The 14,077-nt window shown below is 45.7% G+C and overlaps 1 protein-coding gene across 1 annotated transcript in view; it reads left to right on the forward strand.

Moving 5' to 3' along the window:
- LOC121273813 (low-density lipoprotein receptor-related protein 10-like) overlaps window positions 1–14,077 on the forward strand; it is a gene marked incomplete at its 3' end in the record, with an annotated part of 54,581 nt that overhangs the window by 33,886 nt on the left and 6,618 nt on the right. Inside the window, exons 2-3 of the mRNA XM_041180963.1 lie at window positions 10,401–10,445; window positions 11,808–11,943. Coding sequence (XP_041036897.1) covers window positions 10,401–10,445; window positions 11,808–11,943 — 181 coding nt within the window. The remainder of the gene's footprint in view (window positions 1–10,400; window positions 10,446–11,807; window positions 11,944–14,077) is intronic.

A 14,077-nucleotide genomic window follows, 5' to 3' on the forward strand; every position in this document is an offset into this window, starting at 1 on the left:
ATCGAGGGGTCCAGGGTGGTTTATATATAGAATAACAGATACCTGGGAGTGAGTTACAGACTGGAATCTAATCGAGGGTTTCGGGTTGGTTTATATATAGAATAACAGATACCCGGGAGTGAGTTACAGACTGGAATCTAATCGAGGAGTTCGGGTTGTTTATATATAGAATAACACATTCCCGGGAGTGAGTTACAGACTGGAATCTAATCGAGGGGTTCGGGGTGGTTTATATATAGAATAACAGATACCCGCGAGTGAGTTACAGACTGGAATCTAATCGAGGGTTTCGGGGTGGTTTATATATAGAATAACAGATACCCGGGAGTGATTTACAGACTGGAATCTAATCCATGGGTTCGGGATGGTTTATATATAGAATAACAGATACCCGGGAGTGAGTTACAGACTGGAATCTAATCGAGGGGTTCAGGGTATTTTATATATAGAATAACATATACACGGGAGTGAGTTACAGACCGGAATCTAATCCAGGGGTTCGGGGTGGTTTATATATAGAATAACAGATACCCGGGAGTGAGTTACACTCTGGAATCTAATCGAGGGTTTCGGGATGGTTTATATATAGAATAACACAATCCCGGGAGTGAGTTACAGACTGGAATCTAATCGAGGGGTTCGGGGTGGTTTATATATAGAATAACAGATACCCGGGAGTGAGTTACAGACTGGAATCTAATCGAGGGGTTCGGGGTGGTTTATATATAGAATAACAGATACCCGGGAGTGAGTTACAGACTGGAATCTAATCGAGGGGTTCTGGGTGGTTTATATATAGAATAACAGATACCCGGGAGTGAGTTACAGACTGGAATCTAATCGAGGGGTTCGGGGTGGTTTATATATAGAATAACAGATTCCCGGGAGTGAGTTACAGACTGGAATCTAATCGAGGGGTTCGGGGTGGTTTATATATAGAATAACAGATTCCCGGGAGTGAGTTACAGACTGGAATCTAATCGAGGGGTTCGGGGTGGTTTATATATAGAATAACAGATACCCGGGAGTGAGTTACAGACTGGAATCTAATCGAGGGGTTCAGGGTGGTTTATATATAGAATAACAGATACCCGGGAGTGAGTTACAGACTGGAATCTAATCGAGGGGTTCGGGGTGGTTTATGTATAGAATAACAGATACCCGGGAATGAGTTAAAGACTGGAATCTAATCGAGGGGTTCGGGGGGGTTTATATTTAGAATAACAGATACCCGGGAGTGAGTTACAGACTGGAATCTAATCGAGGGGTTCGGGCTGGTTTATATATAGAATAACAGATACCTGGGAGTGAGTTACAGACTGGAATCTAATCGAGGGGTTCAGGGTGGTTTATATATAGAATAACAGATACCTGGGTGTGAGTTACAGACTGGAATTTAATCGAGGGCTTCAGGGTGGTTTATATATAGAATAACAGATACCCGGGAGTGAGTTACAGACTGGAATCTAATCGAGGGGTTCGGGTTGGTTTATATATAGAATAACAGATACCCGGGAGTGAGTTACAGACTGGAATCTAATCGAGGGGTTCGGGGTGGTTTATATATAGAATAACAGATACCCGGGAGTGAGTTACAGACTGGAATCTAATCGAGGGGTTCGGGGTGGTTTATATATAGAATAACAGATACCCGGGAGTGAGTTACAGACTGGAATCTAATCGAGGGGTTCGGGGTGGTTTATATATAGAATAACAGATACCCGGGAGTGAGTTACAGACTGGAATCTAATCGAGGGGTTCGGGGTGGTTTATATATAGAATAACAGATACCCGGGAGTGAGTTACAGACTGGAATCTATTCGAGGGGTTCGGGGTGGTTTATATATAGAACAACAGATACCTGGGAGTGAGTTACAGACTGGAATCTAATCGAGGGGTTCGGGTGCGTTATATATAGAATAACAGATACCCGGGAGTGAGTTACAGACTGGAATCTAATCGAGGGGTTCGGGGTGGTTTATATATAGAATAACAGATACCCGGGAGTGAGTTACAGACTGGAATCTAATCGAGGGGTTCGGGGTGGTTTATATATAGAATAACAGATACCCGGGAGTGAGTTACAGACTGGAATCTAATCGAGGGGTTCGGGGTGGTTTATATATAGAATAACAGATACCTGGGAGTGAGTTACAGACTGGAATCTAATCGAGGGGTCCAGGGTGGTTTATATATAGAATAACAGATACCCGGGAGTGAGTTACAGACTGGAATCTAATCGAGGGGTTCGGGTTGGTTTATATATAGAATAACAGATACCCGGGAGTGAGTTACAGACTGGAATCTAATCGAGGGGTTCGGGGTGGTTTATATCTAGAATAACAGATACCTGGGAGTGAGTTACAGACTGGAATCTAATCGAGGGGTTCGGGTTGGTTTATATATAGAATAACAGATACCCGGGAGTGAGTTACAGACTGGAATCTAATCGAGGGGTTCGGGGTGGTTTATATATAGAAAAACAGATACCCGCGAGTGAGTTACAGACTGGAATCTAATCGAGGGGTTCGGGGTGGTTTATATATAGAATAACAGATTCCCGGGAGTGAGTTACAGACTGGAATCTAATCGAGGGGTCCTGGGTGGTTTATATATAGAATAACAGGTACCCGGGAGTGAGTTACAGACTGGAATCTAATCGAGGGGTTCAGGGTGTTTTATATATAGAATAACAGATACCCGGGAGTGAGTTACAGACTGGAATCTAATCGAGGGGTTCGGGGTGGTTTATATATAGAATAACAGATACCCGGGAGTGAGTTACAGACTGGAATCTAATCGAGGTGTTCGGGGTGGTTTATATATAGAATAACAGATACCCGGGAGTGAGTTACAGACTGGAATCTAATCGAGGGGTTCGGGGTGGTTTATATATAGAATAACAGATACCCGGGAGTGAGTTACAGACTGGAATCTAATCGAGGGGTTCGGGGTGGTTTATATATAGAATAACAGATACCCGGGAGTGAGTTACAGACTGGAATCTAATCGAGGGGTTCGGGATGGTTTATATATAGAATAACAGATCCCGGGAGTGAGTTACAGACTGGAATCTAATCGAGGGTTCGGGGGTGGTTTATATATAGAATAACAGATTCCCGGGAGTGAGTTACAGACTGGAATCTAATCGAGGGGTCCTGGGTGGTTTATATATAGAATAACAGATACCCGGGAGTGAGTTACAGACTGGAATCTAATCGAGGGGTTCAGGGTGGTTTATATATAGAATAACAGATACCCGGGAGTGAGTTACAGACTGGAATCTAATCGAGGGGTTCGGGGTGGTTTATATATAGAATAACAGATACCCGGGAGTGAGTTACAGACTGGAATCTAATCGAGGGGTTCGGGGTGGTTTATATATAGAATAACAGATACCCGGGAGTGAGTTACAGACTGGAATCTAATCGAGGTGTTCGGGGTGGTTTATATATAGAATAACAGATACCCGGGAGTGAGTTACAGACTGGAATCTAATCGAGGGGTTCGGGGTGGTTTATATATAGAATAACAGATACCCGGGAGTGAGTTACACTCTGGAATCTAATCGAGGGTTTCGGGATGGTTTATATATAGAATAACAGATACCCGGGAGTTAGTAACAGACTGGAATCTAATTGATGGATGTGGGATGTTTATATATAGAATAACAGATACCCGGGAGTGAGTTACAGACTGGAATCTAATCGAGGGGATCAGGGTGGTTTATATATAGAATAACAGATACCCGGGAGTGAGTTACAGACTGGAATCTAATCGAGGGGTTCAGGGTGGTTTATATATAGAATAACAGATACCCGGGAGTGAGTTACAGACTGGAATCTAATCGAGGGGATCAGGGTGGTTTATATATAGAATAACAGATACCCGGGAGTGAGTTACAGACTGGAATCTAATCGAGGGGTTCGGGGTGGTTTATATATAGAATAACAGATACCCGGGAGTGAGTTACAGACTGGAATCTAATCGAGGGGTTCGGGGTGGTTTATATATAGAATAACAGATGCCCGGGAGTGAGTTACAGACTGGAATCTAATCGAGGGGTTCGGGGTGGTTTATATATAGAATAACAGATACCCGGGAGTGAGTTACAGACTGGAATCTAATCGAGGGTATCAGGGTGGTTTATATATAGAATAACAGATACCCGGGAGTGAGTTACAGACTGGAATCTAATCGAGGGAATCAGGGTGGTTTATATATAGAATAACAGATACCCGGGAGTGAGTTACAGACTGGAATCTAATCTAGGGGTTCGGGGTGGTTTATATTTAGAATAACAGATACCCGGGAGTGAGTTACAGACTGGAATCTAATCGAGGGGTTCGGGGTGGTTTATATATAGAATAACAAATGCCCGGGAGTGATTTACAGACTGGAATCTAATCGAGGGGTTCGGGGTGGTTTATATTTAGAATAACAGATTCCCGGGAGTGAGTTACAGACTGGAATCTAATCGAGGGGTTCGGGGTGGTTTATATATAGAGTAACAGATACCCGGGAATGAGTTACAGACTGGAATCTAATCGAGGGTTTCGGGGTGGTTTGTATATAGAATAACAGATACCCGGGAGTGAGTTACAGACTGGAATCTAATTGTGGGCTTTGGGGTGGTTTATATATAGAATAACAGATGCCCGGGAATGAGTTAAAGACTGGAATCTAATCGAGGGGTTCGGGGTGGTTTATATATAGAATAACAGATACCCGGGAGTGAGCTACAGTCTGGAATCTAATCGAGGGGTTCGGGGTGGTTTATGTATAGAATAACAGATACCTGGTAGTGAGTTACAGACTGGAATCTAATCGTGGGCTTTGGGGTGGTTTATATATAGAATAACAGATACCCGGGAATGAGTTAAAGACTGGAATCTAATCGAGGGGTTCGGGGTGGTTTATATATAGAATAACAGATACCCGGGAGTGAGTTACAGACTGGAATCTAATCGAGGGGTTCGGCGGGCTTGATAGATAGAATAAAAGATACCCGGGAGTAAGTTACAGACTGGAATCTAATCGAGGGGTTCGGGGTGGTTTATATATAGAATAACAGATACCTGGGAGTCAGTTACAGACTGGAATCTAATCAAGGGGTTCAGAGGGTTTATATATAGAATAACAGATACCCGGGAGTGAGTTACGGACTGGAATCTAATCGAGGGGTTCAGAGGGTGGTTTATATATAGAATAACAGATACCCAGGCGTTAGTAACAGACTGGAATCTAATTGATGGATGTGGGATGTTTATATATAGAATAACAGATACCCGGGAGTGAGTTACAGACTGGAATCTAATCTAGGGGTTCGGGGTGGTTTATATTTAGAATAGCAGATACCCGGGAGTGAGTTACAGACTGGAATCTAATCTAGGGGCTCGGGGTGGTTTATATTTAGAATAACAGATTCCCGGGAGTGGGTTACAGACTGGAATCTAATCGAGGGGTTCGGGGTGGTTTATATATAGAGTAACAGATACCCTGGAATGAGTTACAGACTGGAATCTAATCGAGGGTTTCGGCGTGGTTTGTATATAGAATAACAGATACCCGGGAGTGAGTTACAGACTGGAATCTAATCGAGGGGTTTGGGGTGGTCTATATATAGAATTGCAGATACCCGGGAATGAGTTACAGACTGGAATCTAATCGAGGGGTTCGGGGTGGTTTATATATAGAATAACAGATACCCGGGAGTGAGTTACAGACTGGAATCTAATCGAGGGGTTCGGGGTGGTTTATGTCTAGAATAACTGATACCTGGTAGTGAGTTACAGACTAGAATCTTATCGTGGGCTTTGGGGTGGTTTACATATAGAATAACAGATACCCGGAAATGAGTTAAAGACTGGAATCTAATCGAGGGGTTCGGGGGGGTTTAAATATAGAATAACAGATACCCGGGAGTGAGTTACAGACTGGAATCTAATCGAGGGGTTCGGGGTGGTTTATATATAGAATAACAGATACCTGGGAGTGAGTTACAGACTGGAATCTAATCGAGGGGTCCAGGGTGGTTTATATATAGAATAACAGATATCTGGGAGTGAGTTACAGACTGGAATCTAATCGAGGGCTTTGGGTTGGTTTATATATAGAATAACAGATACCCGGGAGTGAGTTACAGACTGGAATCTAATCGAGGGATTCGGGGTGGTTTATATCTAGAATAACAGATACCCGGGAGTGAGTTACAGACTGCAATCTAATCGAGGGGTTCGGGTTGGTTTATATATAGAATAACACATTCCCGGGAGTGAGTTACAGACTGGAATCTAATCGAGGGGTTCAGGGTGTTTTATAGATAGAATAACAGATACCCGGGAGTGAGTTACAGACTGGAATCTAATCGAGGGGTTTGGGGTGGTTTATATATAGAATAACAGATACCCGGGAGTGAGTTACAAACTGGAATCTAATCGAGTTGTTCGGGGTGGTTTATATATAGAATAACAGATACCCGGGAGTGAGTTACAGACTGGAATCTAATCGAGGGGTTCGGGGTGGTTTATATATATAATAACAGATACCCGGGAGTGAGTTACACTCTGGAATCTAATCGAGGGTTTCGGGATGGTTTATATATAGAATAACGCAATCCCGGGAGTTAGTAACAGACTGGAATCTAAATGATGGATGTGGGATGTTTATATATAGAATAACATATACCCGGGAGTGAGTTACAGACTGGAATCTATTCGAGGGGTTCGGCGGGGTTGATAGATAGAGTAAAAGATACCCGGGAGTGAGTTACAGACTGGAATCTAATCGAGGGGTTCGGGGTGGGTTATATATAGAATAACAGATACCCGGGAGTGAGTTACAGACTGGAATCTAATCGAGGGGTTCAGAGGGTTTATATATAGAATAACAGATACCCGGGAGTGAGTTACAGACTGGAATCTAATCGAGGGGTTCGGGGTGGTTTATATATAGAATAACAGATACCCGGGAGTGAGTTACAGACTGGAATCTAATCGAGGGGTTCAGAGGGTGGTTTATATATAGAATAACAGATACCCAGGAGTGAGTTACAGACTAGAATCTAATCGGGGGGTTCGGGGTGGTTTATATGTAGAATAACAGATACCCGGGAGTGAGTTACACTCTGGAATCTAATCGAGGGGTTCGGGATGGTTTATACATAGGATAACAGAATCCCGGGAGTTAGTAACAGACTGGAATCTAATTGATGGATGTGGGATGTTTATATATAGAATAACAGATACCCGGGAGTGAGTTACAGACTGGAATCTAATTGAGGGGTTCGGGGTGGTTTATATATAGAATAACAGATACCCGGGAGTGAGTTACACTCTGGAATCTAATCGAGGGTTTCGGGATGGTTTATATATAGAATAACAGAATCCCGGGAGTTAGTAACAGACTGGAATCTAATTGATGGATGTGGGATGTTTATATATAGAATAACAGATACCCGGGAGTGAGTTACAGACTGGAATCTAATCTAGGGGTGCGGGGTGGTTTATATTTAGAATAACAGATACCCGGGAGTGAGTTACAGACTGGAATCTAATCGAGGGGTTCGGGGTGGTTTATATATAGAATAACAAATGCCCGGGAGTGAGTTACAGACTGGAATCTAATCGAGGGGTTCGGGTTGGTTTATATTTAGAATAACAGATTCCCGGGAGTGAGTTACAGACTGGAATCTAATCGAGGGGTTCGGGGTGGTTTATATATAGAGTAACAGATACCCGGGAATGAGTTACAGGCTGGAATCTAATCGAGGGTTTCGGGGTGGTTTGTATATAGAATAACAGATACCCGGGAGTGAGTTACAGACTGGAATCTAATTGTGGGCTTTGGGGTGGTTTATATATAGAATAACAGATGCCCGGGAATGAGTTAAAGACTGGAATCTAATCGAGGGGTTCGGGTTGGTTTATATATAGAATAACAGATACCCGGGAGTGAGCTACAGACTGGAATCTAATCGAGGGGTTCGGGGTGGTTTATGTATAGAATAACAGATACCTGGTAGTGAGTTACAGACTGGAATCTAATCGTGGGCTTTGGGGTGGTTTATATATAGAATAACAGATACCCGGGAATGAGTTAAAGACTGGAATCTAATCGAGGGGTTCGGGGGGGTTTATATTTAGAATAACAGATACCCGGGAGTGAGTTACAGACTGGAATCTAATCGAGGGGTTCGGGCTGGTTTATATATAGAATAACAGATACCTGGGAGTGAGTTACAGACTGGAATCTAATCGAGGGGTTCGGGGTGGTTTATATATAGAATAACAGATACCCGGGAGTGAGTTACAGACTGGAATCTAATCGAGGGGTTCGGGGTGGTTTATATATAGAATAGCAGATACCCGGGAGTGAGTTACAGACTGGAATCTAATCGAGGGGTTCGGGGTGGTTTATATATAGAATAACAGATACCCGGGAGTGAGTTACAGACTGGAATCTAATCGAGGGGTTCGGCGGGCTTGATAGATAGAATAAAAGATACCCGGGAGTAAGTTACAGACTGGAATCTAATCGAGGGGTTCGGGGTGGTTTATATATAGAATAACAGATACCTGGGAGTGAGTTACAGACTGGAATCTAATCGAGGGGTTCAGAGGGTTTATATATAGAATAACAGATACCCGGGAGTGAGTTACGGACTGGAATCTAATCGAGGGGTTCAGAGGGTGGTTTATATATAGAATAACAGATACCCGGGAGTGAGTTACAGACTGGAATCTAATCTAGGGGTTCGGGGTGGTTTATATTTAGAATAGCTGATACCCGGGAGTGAGTTACAGACTGGAATCTAATCTAGGGGCTCGGGGTGGTTTATATTTAGAATAACAGATTCCCGGGAGTGGGTTACAGACTGGAATCTAATCGAGGGGTTCGGGGTGGTTTATATATAGAGTAACAGATACCCGGGAATGAGTCACAGACTGGAATCTAATCGAGGGTTTCGGGGTGGTTTGTATATAGAATAACACATTCCTGGGAGTGAGTTACAGACTGGAATCTAATCGAGGGGTTCGGGGTGGTTTATATATAGAATAACAGATACCCGGGAGTGAGTTACAGACTGGAATCTAATCGAGGGGTTCGGGGTGGTTTATGTCTAGAATAACAGATACCTGGTAGTGAGTTACAGACTAGAATCTTATCGTGGGCTTTGGGGTGGTTTACATATAGAATAACAGATACCCGGAAATGAGTTAAAGACTGGAATCTAATCGAGGGGTTCGGGGGGGTTTAAATATAGAATAACAGATACCCGGGAGTGAGTTACAGACTGGAATCTAATCGAGGGGTTCGGGGTGGTTTATATATAGAATAACAGATACCTGGGAGTGAGTTACAGACTGGAATCTAATCGAGGGGTCCAGGGTGGTTTATATATAGAATAACAAATATCTGGGAGTGAGTTACAGACTGGAATCTAATCGAGGGCTTTGGGTTGGTTTATATATAGAATAACAGATACCCGGGAGTGAGTTACAGACTGCAATCTAATCGAGGGGTTCGGGTTGGTTTATATATAGAATAACACATTCCCGGGAGTGAGTTACAGACTGGAATCTAATCGAGGGGTTCGGGGTGGTTATATATAGAATAACAGAAACCCGCGATTGAGTTACAGACTGGAAGCTAATCGAGGGGTTCGGGGTGGTTTATATATAGAATAACAGATACCCGGGAGTGAGTTACAGACTGGAATCTAATCCATGGGTTCGGGATGGTTTATATATAGAATAACAGATACCCGGGAGTGAGTTACAGACTGGAATCTAATCGAGGGGTTCAGGGTATTTTATATATAGAATAACATATACACGGGAGTGAGTTACAGACCGGAATCTAATCCAGGGGTTCGGGGTGGTTTATATATAGAATAACAGATTCCCGGGAGTGAGTTACAGACTGGAATCTAATCGAGGGGTCCTGGGTGGTTTATATATAGAATAACAGATACCCGGGAGTGAGTTACAGACTGGAATCTAATCGAGGGGTTGGGGGTGGTTTATATATAGAATAACAGACTCCCGGGAGTGAGTTACAGACTGGAATCTAATCGAGGGGTTCGGGGTGGTTTATATATAGAATAACAGATACCCGGGTGTGAGTTACAGACTGGAATCTAATCGTGGGGTTCGGTGTGGTTTATATATAGAATAACAGATACCCGGGAGTGAGTTACAGACTGGAATCTAATCGAGGGGTTCGGGGTGCTTTATATATAGAGTAACAGATACCTGGGAGTGAGTTACAGACTGGAATCTAATCGAGGGGTTCAGGGTGGTTTATATATTGAAAAACAGGTACCCGGGAGTGAGTTACAGACTGCAATATAATCGAGTTGGTTGAAGGGGTCTATAAAATCCATAATGTTTTTGTAGGTGTCTCTGCTGAGAATCTGATTCTGGGACCTCTGGACTCCTATGGTGAGTGCTCCACCCACTCTCTCTTTCGATTCCTAGAATTTTTCATTTTGTCCCAGTCACAAATTGTCTTTTGTCTCTTTTAATAATATTCTCTCACACTCTCTCTCTCTCCCTCTGTCCCTCTGTCTCGCTCTATCTCTCTCTGTCTGTCTCCCTTCCTCTTTCCTTCCCATCTGCCTGTGTCTCTCTTTTTCTCTGTCTCTCTGTCTCACCATCTATCTCCCTCTCTCTGTTTCTCTCTCTTTCCATCCCTCTCTTTGTCTCTCTCTTTCTGTACTTCTCTCTCTCTGTGTGTCTCCCTCCCCCTGTCCATGTCTCCCTATCTCTCTCTGTCTCTCTGTCTCTCTGTCTCTCTCATTTCTCTCTGTCTCTCTCTGTCTCTCTCTGTCTGTCTCTGTCTGTCTCTCTCTCTCTGTGTGTCTCTCTCCCTCTCTGTGTCTCTCTGCCTCTCTCTCTTTGTCTCCCTCCCCCTGTCTGCGTCTCCCTCTCTTTCTGTATCTCTCTCCTTCTCTGTGTCTCTCTCTCTCCCTCTCTTTCTCTGTGTCACTCTCTCTCTCTCTGTCTGTCTCTCTCTCTCTCTGTCTCTCTGTCTGTCTCTCTCTCTGTCCCTCTCTTTCTCCCTCCCCCTGTCCGCGTCTCCCTCTCTCTCTCTGTATCTCTCTACCTCTATGTGTCTCTCTTTCTCTCTCTCTGTCTCTCTCTCTGTGTCTCTCTCTGTCTCTCTCTCTCTTTGTCTCCCTCTCTCTCCCTGTCTCTCTCTTTCTGTCCCTCTTGTCTCTCTGTCTTTCTGTGTCTCTCTCTGTCGCTCTCCCTCTCTGTCTGTCTCTCTCTCTCTGTGTCTCTCTGTCTCTCTCTCTCTGTCCATCTGTGTCTCTCTGTCTCTCTCTCTGTTTCCCTCTCTCTCCCTCTCTCTCTCTCTTCCTCCCTCTCTCTCTCTCTTCCTCCCTCTCTCTCTCCCTCCTTCTGTCTCTCTCTCTCTCTCTCTCCCTCTCTGTCTCTCTCTCTCTGTCTACCTCCCTCTCTCTCTCTCTCTCCCTCTCTGTCGATCTCCCTCTCTCTGTCTCTCTCTCTCTTCCTACCTCTCTCTCTCTCTTCCTCCCTCTCTCTCTCTCTCTTTCTCCCTCTCTCTCTCCCTCCCTCTGTCTCTCTCTCTCTCTCTCTCCCTCCCTCTCTGTCTCTCTCTCTCTCTGTCTACCTCCCTCTCTCTCTCTCTCCCTCTCTGTCTCTCTCCCTCTCTCTCTGTCTCTCTCTCTCTTCCTCCCTCTCTCTCTATCCCTCTCTGTCTCTCTCCCTCCCTCTCTGTCTCCCTCCCTTTCTCTCTCTCTCTCTTTCTCTCCCTCTCTCTCTCCCTCTGTCTCCCAGGTGCCTGTCGTGGGATTGCGGAGAGACACACCGAGTCCCAGGGAACCTTCCGGAGTCCGGTTCCCCAGAACTGGCTCAAGGAGTTGAACTGCACCTGGATCATTGTGGCATCCTCGCGTGAGACAGTGACCATCAGGTGAGCGAGGGGGGACTCTGGGTTCCCAGCAACCCCCTCCCCTACCCCCCCAGGGTGCTAGCTGGAGTCCGAGGGTCTTTGAGGAGATTGACCGGAATGGTGCCTGGGGTGGGTGGGGGGGCGGGGGGGTTTGTGGGGGGACTTTCAGTTCACGTGGAGAGTCTGGGAGAAGCCGGGATCGTTCTCCTCGGAGTAGAGAAGGAGGAATCGGACAAGGAAGTATTCAATGAACGACATGGCACTAGGAAGTTCTGGGGAACAAAGGGACCTTGGCGTGTGTGTCCATAGATCTCTGAAGGCGGAGGGGCATGTTAGTGGGCTGGTGAAAAAGGCACAGGGGACACTTGCCTTTATCAATCGAGGCATAGATTACAAAAGTAGGGAGGTGATGTTGGAGTTGTATAGACCCTTGGTGAGGCTACAGCTGGAGTACTGTGTGCAGTTCTGGTCGCCACAGTATAGGAAGGATGTGATTGCACTGGAGGGGGTGCAGAGGAGATTCACCAGGATGTTGCCTGGGGATGAAACATTTAAGTGATGAAGAGAGGTTTGGATAGACTTGGGTTGTTTTGGTTGGAGCAGAGAAGACTGAGGGGCGACCTGATCGAGGGGTACAAGATTATGAGGGGCTTGGACAGGGTGGGTAGGGAGCAGCTGTTCCCTTTAGTTGAAGGGTCAGTCACGAGGGGGGCATAAGTTCAAGGTGAGGGGGGCAGGAGGTTTAGGGGGGGATGTGAAGAGAAACTTTCTTACCCAGAGGGTGGTGAGGGTGTGGAATGCGCTGCCTGGGAGGGTGGTGGAGGGTGGGTTACCCTCACAACCTTTAAAAAGTACCTGGATGAGCGCTCGGCACCTCATAACGTTCGAGGCTGTGGGGGCCGAGTGCTGGTCAATGGGGTTAGGGAGGTAGGTCAGGGGTTTCTCACGGTGTCGGGAGCAGACTCGATGGGCCGAAGGGCCTCTTCTGCACTCTGTGGGATTCTGTGACGCGGATTGAGGAGAATCGGCCATAGAAACTTAGAAACTAGGAGCAGGAGGAGGCCATTCAGCCCCTCGACCCTGCTCCGCCATTCATTGTGATCATGGCTGACCCTCTATCTCAACTCTGTACTCCCGCTCTCTCTCTCTCCGCCCCCACCCCCCCCCCCCAGACCCCTTGATGCATTTAGAGTCCAGAAAGCTCCCTATTTCCTTAAATATATTCAGTGAATTGGCCTCTGCAGCGAATTTCACCGGTTCACCACCCTCCGAGTGAAGACATTTCTCCTCATCTCAGTCCTGAATGGTCTACCCTCATATCCTCAGACTGTTGACCCCTTGTTCTAGACCCTCCCCACCATCGGGAACTTCCTTCTTGCATCTGGTCTGTCCATCCCTGTCAGAATTTTATATCTTTCAGTGAGACCGCATCCCCCCCACCATCTCATCCTTCTAAACTCCAGTGAGTACAGACCTAGTCGAACCAATCTCTCCCCATATGACAATCCTGCCATCTCTTGTATTAACCTAGTGAACCTTCGCTGCTCTCCCTCTAGTATATCCTCTCTGAGGTAAAGAGACCAAAATTGCACACCATACTCCAGGTGTGGTCTCACCAAGGCCCTGTACAGCTGCAGTAGGACATCCTTGAGAAAGAGAGAGCGGGAGTACAGAGTTGAGACAGAGGATCAGCCATGATCACAATGAATGGCGGAGCAGGGTCGAGGGGCTGAATGGCCTCCTCCTGCTCCTAGTTTCTAAGTTTCTATGGCCGATTCTCCTCAGTCCGCGTCACACCCCATTTACCTTCTACACCGCCTGCTGCACTTGCATGCTTGCTTTCAGCGACTGGTGTACTAGGACGCCCAGATCCCTCTGTACATTCACGTTTCCCAATCTATCGCCATTTATCCACATTACACTGCACCGGCCCTTTATTTGCCCACTCACTCAACCTGTCCAAATCGCCTCGAACCCTCTTAACACCCTCCTGGCCGCTCATATTCCCACTTAGTTTTGCATCGTTCAGTGAAATTCACCAGACCAGGGCGGGCGGGTGGGTGTTGGTGAGGAGAATGGTTTTTTTTGTCGGGGGTGGGGGGATGGGGGGGGGTGGTGCGGGGTGGTCGTGGGGGAGAGGCGCTATGAGTAGTAG

This window comes from Carcharodon carcharias, assembly GCF_017639515.1.
Source record: "Carcharodon carcharias isolate sCarCar2 chromosome 27 unlocalized genomic scaffold, sCarCar2.pri SUPER_27_unloc_13, whole genome shotgun sequence".
NCBI lineage: Eukaryota > Metazoa > Chordata > Chondrichthyes > Lamniformes > Lamnidae > Carcharodon > Carcharodon carcharias.